Here is an 18908-nt window from a genome sequence, read left to right on the forward strand (position 1 = left end):
TTATTTCATTGATAGATCACTCCGAGCAAGAGGACCTTTTATCATCATATATTAATAAAAGATTCATGTGATACGATATAAAATCATATCACCGAATATAATTCAAAATATTTCTTTTGTATACGATACATTCATCATATTTAAAATATCAAATGCAATGGACGAGATTAAAACGTCCCCTCTTGAGTGATGCACCGATACAACATAAGAAAACATCCAAAATACCTAACATAACCAAAATATTTCTTATTCTACTCATGATAGAAAAATATATTCATGATAAAAAAAAATATGTTCAAAAATGTCTGACACATTAAAAGTGTTCATTTCTATTTAATATATTTGTTGAAGACAAAAAAAAAAGGGGCATATGATGCGTCCATTTGAACAAAAGAACATTACAAGCTCTTGAGGGGGCGAGACAATTAAATCATATTATGATGATATTTAAAGAAAATATTTTTTAATTAAGATTTTTAATATTTTATTATCGACGATGGTAACAAAATCAATACTCTATAAAACATCTATCCATGCTTATAAATGTTAACTTGATAATATTTTTATTACTTTGATCGAAGCAGATATATTTTTATTATTTTGAGAAAAATTCTCCCTCGACCAAATCATAACTCTCTGAGAAGTCGAATTGATTTTGTTATATCGGATTAATAACCAAATAATCAAGAAGTAGAGATGCCTCCCTAAACTAATGAAGTATCAAAAGGAGGAGGATGAATTAGAATTACCTATAAATCATCCATTCAGGACTCATACATCTTGACCATTGACTTCTAACATCTTCAAAATCTTTGGCTTACCATTAAAATTGCTACATAGACAGTCCTTTTCAGGTCAATATTCTAAGCAACTGTACCTATCAGCAACAATGTCAATGCGAAGACTGTTGATTAATCCTTAAATCAGGTGGAAAACTGATCAGATAGAGGTTAATTAGTGTGACATGCAGCTGAGTTTTTTACAAGGGTTAAATGATTAGAAAGAACATATTTTTTAATCATACATGCATCCCATAATAAGCACATCATCATGGAATGTATTAGTCAAGCTTGTTTATGCCTGAAACCAGCAAGAAATGGTGTAAGATTCATTTCATTTTGATGATGAAAAATGAACGAAGAACATCTGTATGTGCCAATTGAAACTACACAGAACATTGCAGATGTAGAAGATAAAATCAAGTGGCTATTAGAGACAGATGGATGACATAGAAATAAAGAGTGCACTCATGGAAGAAATAACATTAAGGTTGAATGATCTTGCAACATAAATGTTTCATAATTTCCAGTAACAAAAGAAAAGATAGCATACTTTTCTTTTGACATCACTAATGAGTCTCACTGTACAAAACAGTTCAAGAAAAGGCCCATTAGGCGACAATATTTATCTTTTCTGTTTTCACTTTAAGATGACACTTCAAACTAAAAACAGAACAATGACCAGAAACAAGCATTTCAACATTATGGAAGACATCGATAAGTTTTCTTCTTTTTTTTTCATCACAACACCATGCAATAATCATCACCAAAAGAATTTTGAAAGATCGCAAATTACAATCACCAAACTGACCACTGATACAAGACTGCTTACCTGTTTGACATTTACTGGAGCCTCAATCCAAAAGTTTGGCTTATATGTAGCAGAAGTACAAGGTAAATTGTAGTTGCGTCGCTTACAAGCTTCGTCTCTCAAGCTGTATCTACAATAACCAGTTTCAAGGTTCTCCCCCAACATGGAAGCTGGCTCCTGAGAAATTAACTTTATACAACCTTTGGCATATCCTCTTATGCTGAGGGCTGATATTACATTTAAAGGTACCAACAATGGGCAACTTTTACCTTTGGGCAGCACAAGATGTAGATTCCATATGAAGGTCTATAAGGAATAGCCACAACTAAGATATGAAGGTTGAATCAGTGTCATTGTCTCCTGTGTCAGTCTCCTTCACTTCCTGTATCATCTTGAGAACCTGCCATGTGGTTGGCCTACATTCTGGTGAAGAGTGAATGCAGGCTGCTGCAATGTCGATTATCATCATAAGGCGTTCATCACAGGCTCCATCTTCCCTTACTGATCGAACCCAAACTGGGAGATCGGGTGGTATGAGGACCGGATGCTGCAATGGGGGTTTCCCCGTGAGGAGCTCCAACAGCAGCACTCCAAAAGCATAGATGTCAGAACTTGGGGTCAGCTCTTGAAGGGAATTCCGAGCTTCAGGTGCTCGATATCCCGAGTCATTCTGATTGTCTGATGGCTCCAAGAGAAATGAGAGACAGCTGTCAGTCAGGCAAGCCTCAAAATCAGATCCTAGGAGAATATTGGAAGATTTTATGTTGCCATGGATCAAACAAGAAGATTGATGGATGTGTGCAAGGCCCTGAACCACATCATCTGCTATCTTTAAACATGAAGTCCAGTGAAGGGGTTTGGCCCGTGTGGATCTTGAACCTGTAATAATGATCAAACTTCTCAGTTCAATCATACAGCAAGAAACATGAATCACTTGAACAGTTTTCATACACACACACACACACACACAAGCAATGAATTAATTTGAAGAGTGCAAAAAGATGGACAAAGAAGGGCACAAGGATGCACAATTGACAACAAGAATCCAGCATAAATTTGCCTCATTGGTCGACTATTATGAAACAGATGACTAAGATAAGTGGCATGATTTTTACTACATCAACAGAGTTATTACTTGTATCCTATTATTATCAGTCCTAAATTTTTGCGACTATGAGAGATTTCTATTAACGTGCAGGTTTCAGTTTTCTGGGGTCTTGGTATTTGTTTGTAAGTCTAGAAAAGGAGGAGGTTCTAGTATCTTGAATCTGGACATCAGTAAAGCCCTCAACATTAAATGATGGAGTCCGCAAGATGTTTCCCATGGAAACTTACCATTGATAGAATGTATTTGATTGGCATCATCCTCTTAAAGGATTTGGCTTCGAATTCTTGATCTCAAGTTTGTATATAAAGCAAACCTCTACCATCAACACTAGTTCCTTAATCAGATTAGGTCTAATAGACAGTAGGATTATCGAGCTAATTTCTACCGCAAACGTGTCGTGTTTGGATATATTCCATACCTGCACATCACCTGAGGTTCAACAACCTACACCATTTTCCTGAGAATTGGGATATTCCCCTCCATTTTCTCTGGAGGGATAAATTCTTCATTCTTGGAGTTCATTTCCTAACTTCCTATAGTCCTTGGAATTACAGTACACGACAGCTCTCAACAGAGTTTCCCAACTTCCTGCAATGATTTCTTAATTCAATACATCCTTTTTCTCTGCTCACTCTTATTAGTTCACCAACAGAGTTTCTATATGCTGGCAGATCCCTAATTATATTGTAATAATATCGCTTGCCTTTTTTATGATGATTGTTGTTAACAATAATCTCCAGATTATCCTTTCTTCACCCTGTGCAAATTTCTACCATGCGAATTAGTCACAAAATTTTCTTGCTGTCAAATATGACCAGCATCTTCTCATAGTATGTCTTATCAAAAAACAAATGGCAAAGAACACTTAAGATATCCATCACTAGTTCATCACAGAATCAAAGTTAGCAGTTTATAATCTTTCCCCGACCATGGTTTAACAAACATAGCTTATGACATAAGCCACTCCCTTGCAGAAACCTCTGGTAACTTCATTTGTTTTGTATACTAGCATTACAGGTTCACTATTGCTAGTGCAGATTGTGGCTGTCCGCAGAGTGCCAAATCCAACCAATGAAGTTAGTCTCACTATGCATACTAGGATGGTGATTCGAATCCAACCAATGTTCGTTCCAAGTTAGTCTCACTCCAGGTCACTGTTTGCAGAGTGCTGAATCTACAAAACTAGATCAGGGGCATTCCTAACAAATGCCTCTCCGACGATCAAGTCAGTTCTGAGGTTCGATCCAATCAAACTGGTCAAACCGATCAACCAATACTGAAGTGAAGTAGTGTCGTGGGAACGTACCTTGGGGTCCCTTTTATAGGTGACTCTGAGAACGGTTATGCTTGGAATCGCGGACGACAAGAGAGAAACTTACAACGTTTTTGGGCGAAGACATGGCGAGATGTTCGCCAAACCTGGCGCCCACATAGGCTGGCCAAACCAATCACGAGTTCGGACAATTGGTCGTTCAGCCATGTATCACCCTGTGGTGAGCACGTATCTCACGATCCGACCACCACCTACCAGCCATGTGTGATCCCTGTGTTCTTTGGCGATCGACCCATCGGCTCATCAGCCTACTAGCCACGTGTCACCACGTGGCAGTGTTGTATCCAACATGTCACTCTTCACTAATCGACTATGAAAGAAGGATTGACTATATATAAATCTACAATATGAAGAAAAGAGTAACACCAACCTTATTTCTCTTAATGATTCTAAATTAGTATGCAGCACATCTATGACTTGTAAAAGATGCAACAACAAGAAAAAGAATGCAAATTAGGGATGAAAACAATACAAGTGTTGTGAATCATACCATGTATAAGGGAGTAAAGACTACCATTAGGCTGGAAATCATAAACAAGCAGCCTCTCATCATTCGATCGGAAATAGGCCCGTAAAGGCACCAAATTGGGATGCCGGAGCCGCCCGACCATGTCCATTTGCCGCTCGAAACCCTCCTTTGCCATGGATCCCAGCTTCTTTTTATCCAGCCTTTTCACGGTGACAGCCATTCTGCTATCCAGCACGGCCTTGTACGTTGATCCGAGGCTCCCTCTCCCCAGCATTTCGGCAGAGGCCCTCATCAGATGCTCCAAATTATAGATTGGAGCCTCTCCGGCGCAGAACACTAAGCAGCCATTCATGCTCAGCCTCTTCACTCTTTCCTCTGAGATCGCCATTGCTAATGCGGCCGCCGCCTCCAGCTCGTTGCTCATGCTCTCGATCTCCTCGTTGTAGCTCTCCACATTTATCTCTGAGACACTGGTGGCGCTATCCATAGTGTTCTTCTCCAGCGTGAGTATCTCCCCCTGCTGCTTCGTCCTCTTCTTTCTGATGACAAATGAAGTCGTGAAGATCCCTACCAGTGCAATTGCACCTATCAAGAACCCAATCGCCGTTACAGCACTTTTGTGAGAGACCCGCGACCGCGAAGCCGAGCTGGAAAGAAGCGTCGCCCCGCGAGGCGCTGCCGTGGCGATGGGCGAGGGGGCGGCGGCGGATGCGGCTGGCGAGCGGCCTCCTCCGGGGAAGAAGGAGGCGGACGAGGCGCATTCCTTTCGGGCAAGCGCGCCGCAGAGCCCGGGATTGTCGGCAAAGGCTGAGGGGTCGAACGAGGCGAGCACGACGGTGATGGGCACCGCGCCGGAGAGGAAGTTGCCGGAGACATTGAAACTCTTGAGGGAGGACTGGTTGAAGGCGGGGAGGGAGCCGACGAATCGATTCCCTTCGAGGCGGAGGGCGATGAGGCCGTCCAGGGTGGCGAGCGCCGCGGGGATGGGGCCGGAGAGCCGGTTGTGGGAGAGGTCGAGAGCCCGGATGCCGCGGAGAGAGAGGAGGGAGGCCGGGAAGGGGCCGGCGAAGAGGTTGCGGTCCAAGAAGAGTGCCTTGAGGCTGCGGAGGCCGGAAAGGTCACCCGGCAGAGGACCAACGAGGGCATTGTCCTGGAGGCTGAGGAAGTGGAGTTGGTCGAGGCGGCCGAGGGTGCCGTTGGGGAACGTACCGGTGAGGCCGGCGGACTCGAGGAGGAGGCGGTACACCTTGCCGTCGGCGGAGCAGGAGACGCCGGGCCAACGACAGTGGTCGGACGTGGGGGAGAACGTCAGGCGGTCGAGCGGGTCGGCAGCAGCCTTGAACGCAAGAAGCGCCTGCGCGTCGGCCTCCGGCGAGGCCCTCTCGGACGTCAACCCATCAGCAACACAATGGGAAACGAACAAAGAGTGTAATAATAGTAATAACGACAGTAGTTGTTGAGGGAATCCGAGAATGCAATGCACGCGCCGCTGCTGCATTGCCATGCGTTAGGAGGACTAGAACGGATCGCTTTCTTTCTTCCTCCTTTCTCCCTTCCTCTTTCTTCCCTTCTTTTTGTTGGATGGAGAGAGAGGAGGCGACATGTTTCTGCGGGAGAGAGAGAGAGAGCAGAAGGGGACAAAACAAAGAGGAGAGAGTGGGTAGGATGCGAAGAGGGGACATGTTGTCACGTGAACGTAAGAAATATAAAGCAAAGGGAGAAAGCAACGTAGTGAGAGAGAGATGAATCGGGCAATGAGAGGAGCGCAGTGAAAAGATAAACGTCGTGTAACACGACAGCGAATCCAACAATTACTACGAACAGACTTCACGTAGGAGTCATAGATCCTATGCTCTCTCTCTCTCTCTCTCTCTCTCTCCTACGGTGGAGCAGCAAATCTATGCACGGGTACCAGTGTATCTCATCCTCTCTACGGCCCAGAGAAAGAGAGAGAATGGAAGAGCTGGCACTCGGTGGAAGGTAGTCCGTAGGTCGAGGGACCAAGGGAGAGCAAAAGCTGCGGTGGTGACAGTGCAGGTGCCTGCCAAGGAGGAATGGGGATCGGATGTGACGGGAGAAGCAGGAGACTCCTGGCTTCCGTATGGCATAGGCACAGGTGGATTGCTTGTCGGGAGGAGAAGTTTGGTGTCGGTTCACAGTGGGGCCGGAATTGGAATCGGTTCCATGCCATGAGAACGATGCTGAAGCGTGGACCTGCTCGACATGTGATCCATAATGATTGTAGCATCAACTTGGAAGCTCACTCCAACCCATGTGAATGGGACTAACGAAAGTTTAGGACGATCGATACTTCAAAGTACTCACTAATTGGTCTTAAAATACATACTCAAATCATGTCAAACATCGTTAGTATCATAATTGAACCGAGCATCGGTCCAATCAAATCTCTAGTCATCTAGTTTAATCACATTTTTAATTTATAAACAATAAAAATGAATTATATATATATATATATATATATATATATATATATATTAATAATATTCTAAACTATGACAGATAAATTTTGTTTTGATATTTATAGCTTCCTCGATGGATACAATAACAAAGTAAATAGTTTACTGAGATAGAATAAGAGTATGTGTAAGCATCAGACAGATTGTTGCCTTTGGGGAAGGTAATGGGTAGAACACAAACACATGATGCCTGGCTGCAGAGACAAAGAATGGGATGGGCACTTGACATGATTGCTTGGATCGAACCTAATGCTTGCAATATAGTTGTCTCATCCAAAACCATGTGATGTGCATATGGATGGGTACATTGATTGTATCTGTCCCTTTTGACTGTCTTACCATGTGCCTACAAACCACATTTGTTTGTATTCATGTGGATCCAGCTTGACCTAGATGAAAAACATTTGCAAATCACAAAACAAGTCAAAAATGATTCATATGTTCATCTTTGGTGAAAACAGTATGACAACAAACACCAGGACACTATAGACAATCCCCCGGAAGAACAAGAGCTAGATAGTTCTAACCACATTGATTCGCTCTAGTTATGCTTGAGCAGTGCCTGTAAGTTGATGTTGCTGATAATAGTAGATTCAACAGCTAATTTGTGCTAGAAAGTCACAAATTCATCAACAATGCAATCAGATCTTCCGAGTGCAAAACTTGAATCTAGATGAAGCATAAACTTACATGAATAAAAAGGGACGCAGAATCTTCAAATGCTTTTCCAAATTTAAATGGAAACTATGTCCTCTTTTCACGTTTTCGGAGACCCATTCGTGATTTTGCATACCTAGGTTTTTTCTGTTAAGAAAAAGAATGTCCTGCTCGTGTCAAATATATAACAACAAGAATTTAGGCAGAACTTGTATGAAGGATACTCCAAGCGCATGCCCTCCCCAACTGATGAATACAAGATGGTTCCCTGCAAATGATTTAGGGCTCCAGTGGAACTATTGACATCCTGTAAAAAGCATATTCTAATTCAAATTTAATGGAACAAAGCAAGATCGTGCTCATAACAAAAAAAAAAGCACAATAGTATAATAATTTAAAGCTAAGTCTGCTCACAAAGCACAGTTATGTTTATCAACAATAGTGTAAGAATAAAAATTAAAAAACACAAATTAGAAAATGATCCAAACACTTGTACATCAGATACCTCCATATTGTAAGAATACAAATTTAAGTAATATCACATGTACCTGGAAATCAACAAATGCAACAGGAAGTCCGTTCTTGTTTTGCATTTTCAGTTTTATAAACCCAGGACATCTGAACATTACACCAGAGTTGTTATAAACAATAGCCAAAAAAAAGAAGCAACTGAAAAGTAAACATAACTAACATTGATAGCTTATAACCTTGAAAAAACTTGAGCCAACTCTTGCTCAGAACAGTTGGGACCCAGATTTGCCACAAAAAGCGTTGGACATGGGGGGTTACTTAGAGGAGCATAAGTTGATGAATTATTCTGTGCAATCATGAAAGTGTTTTGTTAGACGCAAGAAATCAAATAACAACTTCTCAATGAATTTGCACTTCATAAGTGCAATTAATGAAATTGTCCAAGAGACCCAAAAGAAAGATGAAGGAATCTTTCATACAGTCAAAATCTACAGGAGCAAAGCATCAAAACAAGGGAATCATAAGATAAGCAAACAATAAATTCAGCAACTAATAAACAGTTTCCAGCATGGAGGCAGCTTATTGAGGTTCTATTTCATACCAAAGTATATATCTTTCAGATTCAGTATACCAGTTACCAGGTAGTAATCTTGAGTTCGTATCAACGCCAACACAACCTACCAATATGATACCATAGGCAAGGCATTTCAGAAAGATGACAATGACTAAGCAACCAGATATACTTATTTGCTATAGCTTGCTGATTAAAAAGAATTCCCAGTAAAACAAGTATACCATGAGTTTATCTCAAACCACCACCAACCACATTCAAGTTGTGCACCCTGATTTGTAGAATTCTTTCCTCCTGAATAACAGTATGTGATACGCACGGATTGCTAATGTGGTTGATCCATGTCTACCATGAAGAAGAAGAAAAGGAAGAGGCAGGCAGTTGATTCCACTTTGCAGCTAGGAAGGCAGGAGGCGGAGGGGAGGGGAAGACAGACAAAAAAGGGAAGACGAGAAAACGACACTGATGAATCCACCATCAGCTGTTCTATGTGAACTATTCATTTTGGCATGTGCAGTCTATGGCGGTGAGCAATATGCTGTCATTGCTCGTAAAAGAAGGTAGCTTTCAAACAGCTTTGCCTTGTTTTTTTCCTTGAGAAGTTCAACATGAGTGTGTGTGTGTGTGTGTGTGAGAGAGAGAGAGAGAGAGAGAGAGACAGAGAGAGAGAGATTTGAGTTCTGTGACTTGAGTTTTTACTTTTTCGATCCTATAAATAAAATTAGAAGAGAAGAAAAAAAAGAGATAGAGACAAAAGAAGAAGAAAACACAAATTATGTTCAACAGTTTTTGAAGTGTCATACATACATATATATATATATATATATATATATATATATATATATATATGACTCGGCCGAACCTGACCTGAAGCAATGACCAGCTAAGACTTCCTCCTTCGTATTTCAAACCAGATAACATATCATGCTGCAACCTCATATCTATGCTACCATGTCAGATTACTATTTAGGCACATACACCCACTTCAGAAAACTACAAAGAGGAAAGAAAGCTCAGCCATTATATGGTTCAACAGTTTCAGAGAGCTGCCAACAATAGGTTTGAAAATTTCCAGAAGAAAAGAAGCCCTTACTATTTCTTATTCAATATATCTATTGACTGTGGAGATTGTACTGCAAAATGTGGTTTATCAAGGAAACATGGGAACAAGGGAGATCAAACTCCTGACAGCCCTTAAAGCCTCATAAAGTCAAAGCATCGATCCAAACCTTTGGTCAGGAGGAAGCTATTGGTGGTTAGATGTAATTGATTTCAAGTTTAATCAGCAGAAACAGAAGCATACTGATGCAACCCAGTTCAGATTACATTTAACAACTGGGTTAAGGTCTATCTGATATAATCTTTGTCGAAAGTGATTTTGGTTCATGTTGAGTTCTATTGGTTGACTTGATAAGTTAATTTTCGATATGTTTTATGGGACAATTGGGTTTGTTTCAGTCAAGTGACAAGTATTCTTTTATTAGTCAGTATAAATAAGTAGAGCTTTAACTAGAGTCATGTTCATGAACAGAATTGTCAGCTGAATTAGTTTGTGTAGCCAAATGTTGTTTTCCTTTTGCTAGCTGCAAGTCTCAGACTCTCAAAAGTGAAAACAAGTCAAGCCAGCAATAAACATTTTAACAGTGGGGGTTCAGTCAATAGAAGTTGGTTCCTTATGGTACTTATGCACATATAAAAAAGATTCCCTCCTAGATGCAGACATTTTGCTCGCTGTCCTCTGCTACTCTACTTCCTTCCTCTAATCTGCCTCATTTCTTTCTTGGCACCACAATTTTACTCAACCTTACTGTGAAAACAAATCTATTGTTGCTTATCCTTTATTATCAATCTAATAAGGTTAGGACTTTATCTAAAACTTATATGCTCCAGAATACCAAGACTATGCCAAATTATAATTATGTAATTTATGAAAACCAGGAAACCTAATTACATACAACCACATAGGTAATTAGTAGATCTGATATTTTACTAAGGACCCTAGACGCAAGCTTCATACATAGCAAAAATTAAAGCAGTAACTATTGATCAAAGGATTTCTAGACAAGAACCAAAAAATGTATAAAATAAATTACTAGAGGCAGGGTAATTAATAGTCTTAAAAGCTCCTAGCAAGTCATCCTCTATGCTTCTGACCTAGAACTTTAATAATGATAACTTGGTCTAGAAATTGAGTTAAAGGTCAAATAGAATATTTCAGCACTAATATGAAGAAGACAAACAAGAAATACATTTGAAACAGAAAATAAGAAAGCAAATTTCCAATAAGGGTTCTATAATGAACATCTGGAAAAAAAATGTAGAAGATGTTTTATGTGCTATACAAAAACTTTAAAATAAAAAGATATTCAGTCTTATTCTGAAATAGTAAACTTGTTTTAGATTCTTTATGATCCATATGTGGAATCCATAACAAAAGAAATATAGTAGACTGTCAGAAGTAGTAGAAATCATTGATGAATAAAAAAGGAACACTTGAGTACAATAATTTGATGATTGAAACACAACTAGAAAAAGTAAAACTCACCAACTTATTATGGTCTGCTTCATAACCAAAATTTGTCTGGCTGCGATTGTGGGCATAACAAGTAATTTCTTAATCAGACACCCCAAGTAAAGCTATAAAACTGTAAGTTACATTTAGATACTCTTTTCAATCTTTTATACACTAGACTAGATGAAGGAATATATAGTATTAACAATGTATCTAGCATGTTCATAGATATAAGTAGCAAATCTGTGCTTAAAGTCATGTGCCATAACCTTTGTGTAGAGGGATAACCACTCAAGCTGTAAGCAGAATTAACCATTCCAGACATGTGAATGTTGCTTCCAGAACCTGCTAGTGTGAAGAATGTGCCAAACATGTGCAAAGTGAGCTTTGGAGGAAGGTGCTTCCATGTGAGTAATTATTGCAAGCTATCAAGATAAAATAGCTAAACAAAAATCAGAAAGGTCAGTGACCTAAAAAAGAATCCACTGAAGTAGGCCAATCTCACCAGTCCTGAATTCTGCTTTAATAGGTATTGTTTCAAAATACAGGTAGTCTGCTGCCTACTAGAAGATATGGATAAATTGATATGGTAAACATAATAACTACTTTTAGTTACCAGTACCAGGTGCTTTAACATGCAAGGAATGGGTGGTATTACCAGAATCAGGAAAGCCTCTTAAATATGCACCAGGTCCTCTAACTCGTTTATCAGAAGAATAAGGTACACCATCATCTGCTTATCAAAAATATAATAAGTCCAAGTTTGAAAAGAAAGAAAGTTCTGTAATAGGAAGTCAGGAACTCAAGTCATCATGAAAGTTATTAATTAATATGCTAAGTTACACAAAAGAAAGATAACAGACGGTAAAACAAAATTGTGCACCTGTTCTTGAACGTTTTGACCTGGAGTTAGACTTTGCAAGGTCAATGTATAGAGTTGATTCCCTCTCAAGGTCAAACATCAGTCCCTACCAGCAGCATTTGATTTCATGATATGTGAGAGAGGTTACTCAAACATGGTAATAAATAGACCCAAAGATTTTATATTTGAGATAATATGGTGATTCTGATCTATGAAAATGTTTACCAGTTTGCAGCATTTAGAAATTATTTCTTAAGGTTCAAACTTCACTGAGCATACAAATCTCAAAGCATCAAACTGCATAATGCATGTTAGACCAAGTAGATCATACCAATGTTCCAAAAATTGGCAGCAGCATGTGAGTCAACAGGAAGTCTACACAATTAAAGAACTAATGGGTATTTAAGAATTGAAGGCATTTAAGAAGCTATTTAAGTGAAAACTTATAAGAACTACATCGAGTCAACATGATTAAAGATCATGGACAATGCTTTGTAATATTGTAATATAATACAAGTAGAAACAATAATCATCAAGGATAAAAACCAAACCACATAAGACTATTTTTTATGGTTATGTTGACCATGCAAGTATATGCCAATATCATGTGTGATGACATTCCATGCTCATGTGTATTGTAAATATTTCCACATGTGGATATTTCACACTTTTGAGGCCCATAGGCCTTATGAGAAACAGTCATATTATCACATCAACACATGTGACTGCATATGCAGCCACATAAACCTTTTCTAGAATATTTAACTATAACATAATAGGTTCTTATGTTTCAATGTGATTAACATACAAAATATTCAAGTTTTGCAAGATGTACTTGCAATCAGAAATGACATCACCATTAACAATCTAACGCATTCACCTTCTTTTGGTTACCTACAAAAGGCTGTCAAACAATTCCAGCAATATACTTGCTCCTACAAAGCACAACCATGGATGTCATCTATAGGCATCTGGCTCAAAAAATAACTTGCAGAATAATATGACATGGATTAGCCTACATGTATGCTCCAGATTATACATGCAAGGAATGGTAAACTAAAGAAGATCTTGGTGGTAGAGAAGTAACTGTCCTGTGACAAACAAAAGCTGGTTTCTTAATTGCAAGCTTCATATATGCTAGACCTAGAGGATTTCCATAACCAGTTCTTCATGAGAAGATTAACTGAATCAAAGTGGAGAAAATCTTGCAAAATATTGGGTTGATGTGTAAGAAGTGCAGCAAAGTCAACATTATTATCTCCACAAAATCTATTATATATCTAATTTGTTATAAGTTCTCAAAGTTGACATTATTATCAAAATCAACATTATTATATATTACATATCATTCAACAATTTTTATAAGTTCTCAGCACCAATTTAGAATCCTTATTTAGGATTGGTGACTATTAAAAGCAACTCAGATAAAAATAATAACTGCAAATCAGAATTTTAATTTCGTACATTTAGAGCATGCATTGCAGCAAGAGCTGATTGTTGATCAGTAAAGACAGCAAATGCATATGCCTGCAGCGTAGAAAACACAAATTAGTATCCATTAACAATCACATACAATAATATTAAGTGCAATATAAAAACATCAAAAGGGACCCATTACAGAATGCCATTTTACTCACATCATGGAGAAAAAATGGAATGACCAACCACCAAATTTAGCTTCACTTGTTAATGTTCTTATACCACTCATAGCAAACATATATGAGAGTTTTGGCTGTCTACTATGAGCTGCATGGCTTTTATAATAAAAAATGTAAGATCCAAATGTGTCTTAAAGATTCTGAGATTCTGAATTTGGCAATGATCTACTCTATATAGGATATCTAATAATATTGATACACAATAACACCTAGCATAGTAATGCATAACTTCCATTATTGTTCTTAAAGAACACCTGTCTACGGACTGGCCTACACTAAAGTAGGCTGCACACCATTTAGCTTAATAAACCGACCATGGCATAGAACATACATGTTTAAATTTGATGTCACGTATAGAAGAGTGTGCTTACGATAAATGTTTGAGTCACATAAAGAGCAAGCCTTTGGGGAATTGGTAATGTTGCTCCTAAAAACTAGGTTACCAAGGTTCATTGCAGAAATAGTCTCTTTACCTATAAGGGTAAGACTGGATATATATTGACCCTCCTGGACTCCATATTGGTCGGATTCTTGTGTACTACGTCGCTCTGTTGATAGTATAACAACTTATTTCAATGACAATCACTCATTTAAAATTAATTCTGATCCTGTATATATATATATTGTTGTCATAAATTATCACCAAGCTTAATATTATGTACTCATCATCAATACATTTCCACTTCAAAGCAAAGTTCTGAATATCATACCATATTGGTGTATCGATCAGCTATTAATATGATACGTATCGAGTTGTACCGAACTATACCGAGTATACCGATACACGGTACACTAAGGAGTACCGATATACTGCCCGTACCAGTCCTCTATTAGACTGGTGCATACCGCCATACCGAACAGCACAGTTTGGTATTGCAAACCATGCTTCAAAGTACGATGAAAATTTTGCACTATCAATGAAATAGTCTCTTTAGGTTGCCTATACAGATCTTCTTATAGACTCCATATTGGTGTGAGACTAGTGACCTGTGCTGCCCGTCTTACAAAATAACAGCTTATTGCAATCATAATCACTCTTATTTAAAAAATGATGTGTATGTTTCCACTCAAAGAACCACGCATTTTCACTGCGTTGTTATGAATCAAGGAAATAATCCGTATTATTCTCCATCGATTTACATTAGTACTCCAAAAGAAGTTCCATAAGATAGCTTTCACATACATTGAGCTGAATTGAACACTGTCACTTACAGGCGGTCTCCAAGCAAAAAGATCAACTGCCAGATTCTCAAAACCAAAAGCAAAATAATCTAAAGAATCAAATTTTCTCTTATATTTTGAATAATTCCAAGAAAGAAGACCTAATACCACTTCAAAACCCTAACTTTAGGAGTTTCCAAAACCTAACCAGGTCATACGAAAACTAAGCAAGAAGAAGGATGTAGGACAGTAATCTAAAGGAAAAAGGAGGAAGAATAAGAATAATCGCACCTGAGAGGACTGACCGGAGCTCCTGAGCTGGGCGGACTGGTACCCAGGAAACTCGCGAAAGAGGTTATAGATCTCGCGGGGCTTCACGTCGTCGGGGAACCCGGCGATGAATAAGGTCCGGACCTCGTCGCGCGAGTACTGGTCGGTGGGCGTGTCGTAGGTGGTGCCGTAAAGTGGCGGCTGGTGGGCGGGGTACGGTGGGTGAAAGTGGTGCTGGTGCGGCAGCATCGGGTGATTGTGCGGCGGCGGAGGAGCTCCGGGAGGCCCCGCCGCGTGGATCGGCGGCGGAGGGTGGTAGGGGTTGTGGGCGGCGTCCGGGGGTGAGTGGTAGTAACCGGTGGCCATGTCGTCCATCGATACCGCCCGTCGAAACGTTTGCGGTGGTGACGATTAGCAACCGTGCTCAATATGAGCATATGTTTAAACGGGTCGGATTTATTCTCATCCAAATCCGATAACCAACTTGCACATCTTACCCAAACCCGTGAAAAGTTTCCTGTCAGTAGAAACCGATCACAAAATAACAATGTTTCTTTTATATATATATATATATATATATATATATATATATATATATATATATATATATATATATATATATATATATATATATATATATATATATATATATATATATATATATATATATATATATATATATATACTGACAAATAAAAAGACGATGATGGATCCCACAAAAGAAAAAGGGAGGGACGATATACAAGAACGATGCAAGAAGGTGAGAGCGATAATACGAGCAAAAGCGATAACCGATCTAATAGAGACAAAGGTAAAAAAAAAAATAGAGTTTTCACGCGTTGCGTTCTCTAGCAATTTACCAAATTTAGAGATTTTTTTGAGAATATATATATAGTACCTTTTAATATTTTGCTCATCATAACAATTAAATAACGAGCTTTATAGCATTTAAAGATCAATGTTAAGTGACGAAACTAACAACCAAATGTACATGCAATTTTTGAGGGATTTGATCAAATTGGTATATAGGTGTTTGCAGGTTCAATTATCTACATATGCCCTGTCTTTTATTTGTCTTGAAAAATACACCAGCTTTAGCCAATTATTTTATGAAAATGACAAGAACAAGCTAATCTTTCAACTTGAATTCTGCTTGTGTTTCTTAAGATCTAAATCAAAAACTGTAACCATATAATGTTAAGACATGATCATAAAAATACAAGAACAATATGGCACAGGACTTGCTAGTTTAACATCATTCCACAAGTAATCACAGCCCAGTTCTTCATGCAGCAAATTGAACACAAACACTTCCCAAAGATACAGAAAAGGCCTCCATCGATTACCTTTGGAGGTCAAACCTTTGTTCTATGATGAACTATTGAGTGTGTCTGTGCAGGCTCATGCTAAGGTTGGGCTCGACTGTCTGACACTAGTAGAGAGCTGACCACCCAAAAGAGCATCAGTTAATCATGGCACTTCATCTGCTATATTCTATGCTCATCTTCAAAGACATCATAGTACAGCAAATGCTTGATGCATCTTATCCAAGAATAGAGATATAGTTCGCACATTCCACAAGGAAAAGTTGTCTTGTGGAGGATTGTTAGGCTAAGAGATGCAGAGGAAGGTGAAGAAGAAGACCAAGGATTTGGGAAACAAGAGATTAGTTTGTTGGAGATTGGAGATCATCTTTCTGGATGTTGCCTGTGACCAGCATTGCAGTTTCTGGTGTCGTATATCATGAGAACATTGCGTTCAGAAACAAAGCATGACAAGAGGAAAAAGGGAAAGCAGAAAAGAAAAGAAGAGAAAGACCAGCACGGAAAGCACAGCTCGAGCAGTCTCCTCCACCTGCTACTGCATGTTGACAAAGGAAAAGAATGCACTGCAACAAAAGAAGCTCCACTTTCCTATGGGCTTCAAAAGAAGCTGTGAGAAAAAAGGAAGTCAAGAAACATGGCTCAACATGAGGGCAAAGTGAGACAGCCAAGCTAACGATCAAAGAAGAAAGAAAGAACGGTGGTCTTAATTCTCTGTAGATGCTATTCAATCTGCATGCTTCCATTCTGGGCGCAGTGGGAAGAGCTCCAAGGTCTGATCACCTGGTCCACTCCCTTCCACGTCCAGCTCATGGCGGCCCCAGCTCCTGCACTTGCGCTTGCAGCTGCCGTCATGGCACTCCCTCATTTCTTCTTCCTGTAATTCACCACCATGCATGACCATCACCGAAGTAACACGATCGCACGAAGTGATCAGGAGAGAACTTAATGGTTCGTACTTTGAGACTGGAGAGATCAGAAGCAGTGTTGGTGGCAAGGGCGAGGAGCGAGCTGCGCTTTAGCTTCTGCCGATCGCGTGCCTTGTGGTTCTGAAACCAGTAGAACACGTTCTTGCCCTCGATCCTACCGTACTTGCCAAGCTCTGCGGCGATCCGCTCGATCTGGGGCGGGTTCGGCGTTCGCATGCCACCCTGGTACAGCGCCTCCAGTACCTCTATCTGCTCCGGCGTCGGGTTCCACCGCGTACCCCCTGACTGCATCTGCAACTGCAACTGCACCCAGTAACACGTCCCTCATCAGGTTTCGGCGACTAGTAGTAATTGACACCAGTAGAACTGGTAAGGCAACAACCGCAGGCATGAAGACCTACTAGTGAGACATTAAGGTTTCCGGAGGTGCTCTTGGAGGTCACCGGGCAATCGAAGCTTTTCAAGAGAGGAGAGTTCCTGGTGTCGGCGGTCGAAGCAGCAGCAGTGGAGGTGAGCTTCGGTGCAAGTGGACGGAGGCGCTTAGACTTATCGGTCGTCAAAGAGGAGATGGAGGAGGAAGAAGAAGACGAAGAGGAAGAAGGGAGTTGCTCCCAGAAGCCTGACATCAGCTGCTGAACCTTCATGGCTTCCTTCAAGAATTTAGATGGACATGATATGGAGCTTGGAATTTATAGTGAGTTGCTGATGTTAGTATGACAAGGGTGTGTGGGTGTGTATATATATATATATATATGGTGGAAGTAATGATGTTTAGAACTATAGTGACAATTTATGTCTTGGAGCAGCTCCATATATGATCATTTGAGTTCATGGCTACATATTTATGCTAGCTAACACATTTATCTTCTTGTCCAGGGAAAAGACCAACAGATCTTGGTTAAGTGCATCAGCATATGATTGAGCTTTACAGGTGGGTACATACAACACTTTTTTTCTACTTTGTGCCAGTTGAGATTATTTTATTTGTAAGAAAAAAAAATCACTGTTAACTGCTCTTTAAAGAGAAAAAATAGTCTGTCACAAATTATTTGTAATCTCTGCTCTCCAGGAATAAATAACAATTTAAGTTTTTAGATTGCAGGTCAGACTTAATATATCTTTAATTATCTTTACCTCCATCACATACACAAATATTTTGCAACCAGAGAGATTTACTGCATCACACTAATGTCCAAGTACCAGATGGATCTAATGAAAATGTAATGGTGCTTAGTAGGAACAGTGAATCAAAGGTTCTGCCATGAGGCAGACTTGGTGAGGTTTTTTGTGCAGATGGGGTCACAGTGCGTGGAGGACATGGCTGGGACCGGAAAGCATGCAAGAGAAGGGAAGACCAAATGATGGGGAGAGTTTGACTTTGGGGTGGAGTGGAAGAAAGAAAAGGTGGCGTGGGATGGGCTGGTGTTGTTGGCTTCGAAGTAGAGAATGACAGGAGTCAAATCGGTCGGTTCTTCCTGCTTTAATGATGAGTTGCCTCCATGCTTTTGGGTGGAGATG

At 39.7% G+C, this 18908-nt stretch overlaps 3 protein-coding genes across 8 annotated transcripts; all 3 read right to left on the minus strand.

Annotated features, from left to right (window-relative positions):
• Window positions 1-1539: 1539 nt before the first annotated feature.
• LOC135595455 (probable inactive receptor kinase At5g67200) lies at window positions 1540-6148 on the minus strand. The gene is made up of 2 exons (XM_065086375.1): window positions 4522-6148; window positions 1540-2469 (listed from the first exon to the last, which is right to left on the minus strand). The coding sequence occupies exons 1-2, from the start codon at window positions 6002-6004 to the stop codon at window positions 1916-1918; spliced, it is 2037 nt and encodes a 678-aa protein (XP_064942447.1). The 5' UTR covers window positions 6005-6148; the 3' UTR covers window positions 1540-1915.
• An 866-nt stretch (window positions 6149-7014) lies between these two features.
• LOC104000345 (uncharacterized) lies at window positions 7015-15556 on the minus strand. 6 transcript variants are annotated; one of them, XR_672850.3, is made up of 11 exons: window positions 15161-15555; window positions 13515-13577; window positions 12072-12156; window positions 11847-11921; window positions 11458-11536; window positions 11222-11261; window positions 8342-8451; window positions 8183-8252; window positions 7859-7941; window positions 7668-7770; window positions 7015-7366 (listed from the first exon to the last, which is right to left on the minus strand). XR_672850.3 is itself a non-coding variant. In XM_009422365.3 (10 exons), the coding sequence occupies exons 1-10, from the start codon at window positions 15512-15514 to the stop codon at window positions 7722-7724; spliced, it is 1005 nt and encodes a 334-aa protein (XP_009420640.1). In that variant the 5' UTR covers window positions 15515-15555; the 3' UTR covers window positions 7389-7721. The 6 variants fall into 6 exon arrangements, 2 of the variants coding, with proteins under 2 accessions (XP_009420640.1, XP_009420639.1); XR_001975717.2 differs by lacking the exon at window positions 7015-7366 and adding an exon at window positions 7389-7539; XR_672848.3 differs by lacking the exon at window positions 7015-7366 and adding an exon at window positions 7389-7587.
• Window positions 15557-16660: 1104 nt separating this feature from the next.
• On the minus strand, window positions 16661-18078 carry LOC135594974 (WUSCHEL-related homeobox 4-like). The gene is made up of 3 exons (XM_065085470.1): window positions 17792-18078; window positions 17421-17693; window positions 16661-17338 (listed from the first exon to the last, which is right to left on the minus strand). Exons 1-3 carry the CDS (start codon window positions 18032-18034, stop codon window positions 17189-17191), a joined length of 666 nt encoding a protein of 221 aa, XP_064941542.1. The 5' UTR covers window positions 18035-18078; the 3' UTR covers window positions 16661-17188.
• Window positions 18079-18908: the final 830 nt, after the last annotated feature.

Source organism: Musa acuminata, chromosome BXJ1-10 (assembly GCF_036884655.1).
Source record: "Musa acuminata AAA Group cultivar baxijiao chromosome BXJ1-10, Cavendish_Baxijiao_AAA, whole genome shotgun sequence".
NCBI classification, from domain to species: domain Eukaryota; kingdom Viridiplantae; phylum Streptophyta; class Magnoliopsida; order Zingiberales; family Musaceae; genus Musa; species Musa acuminata.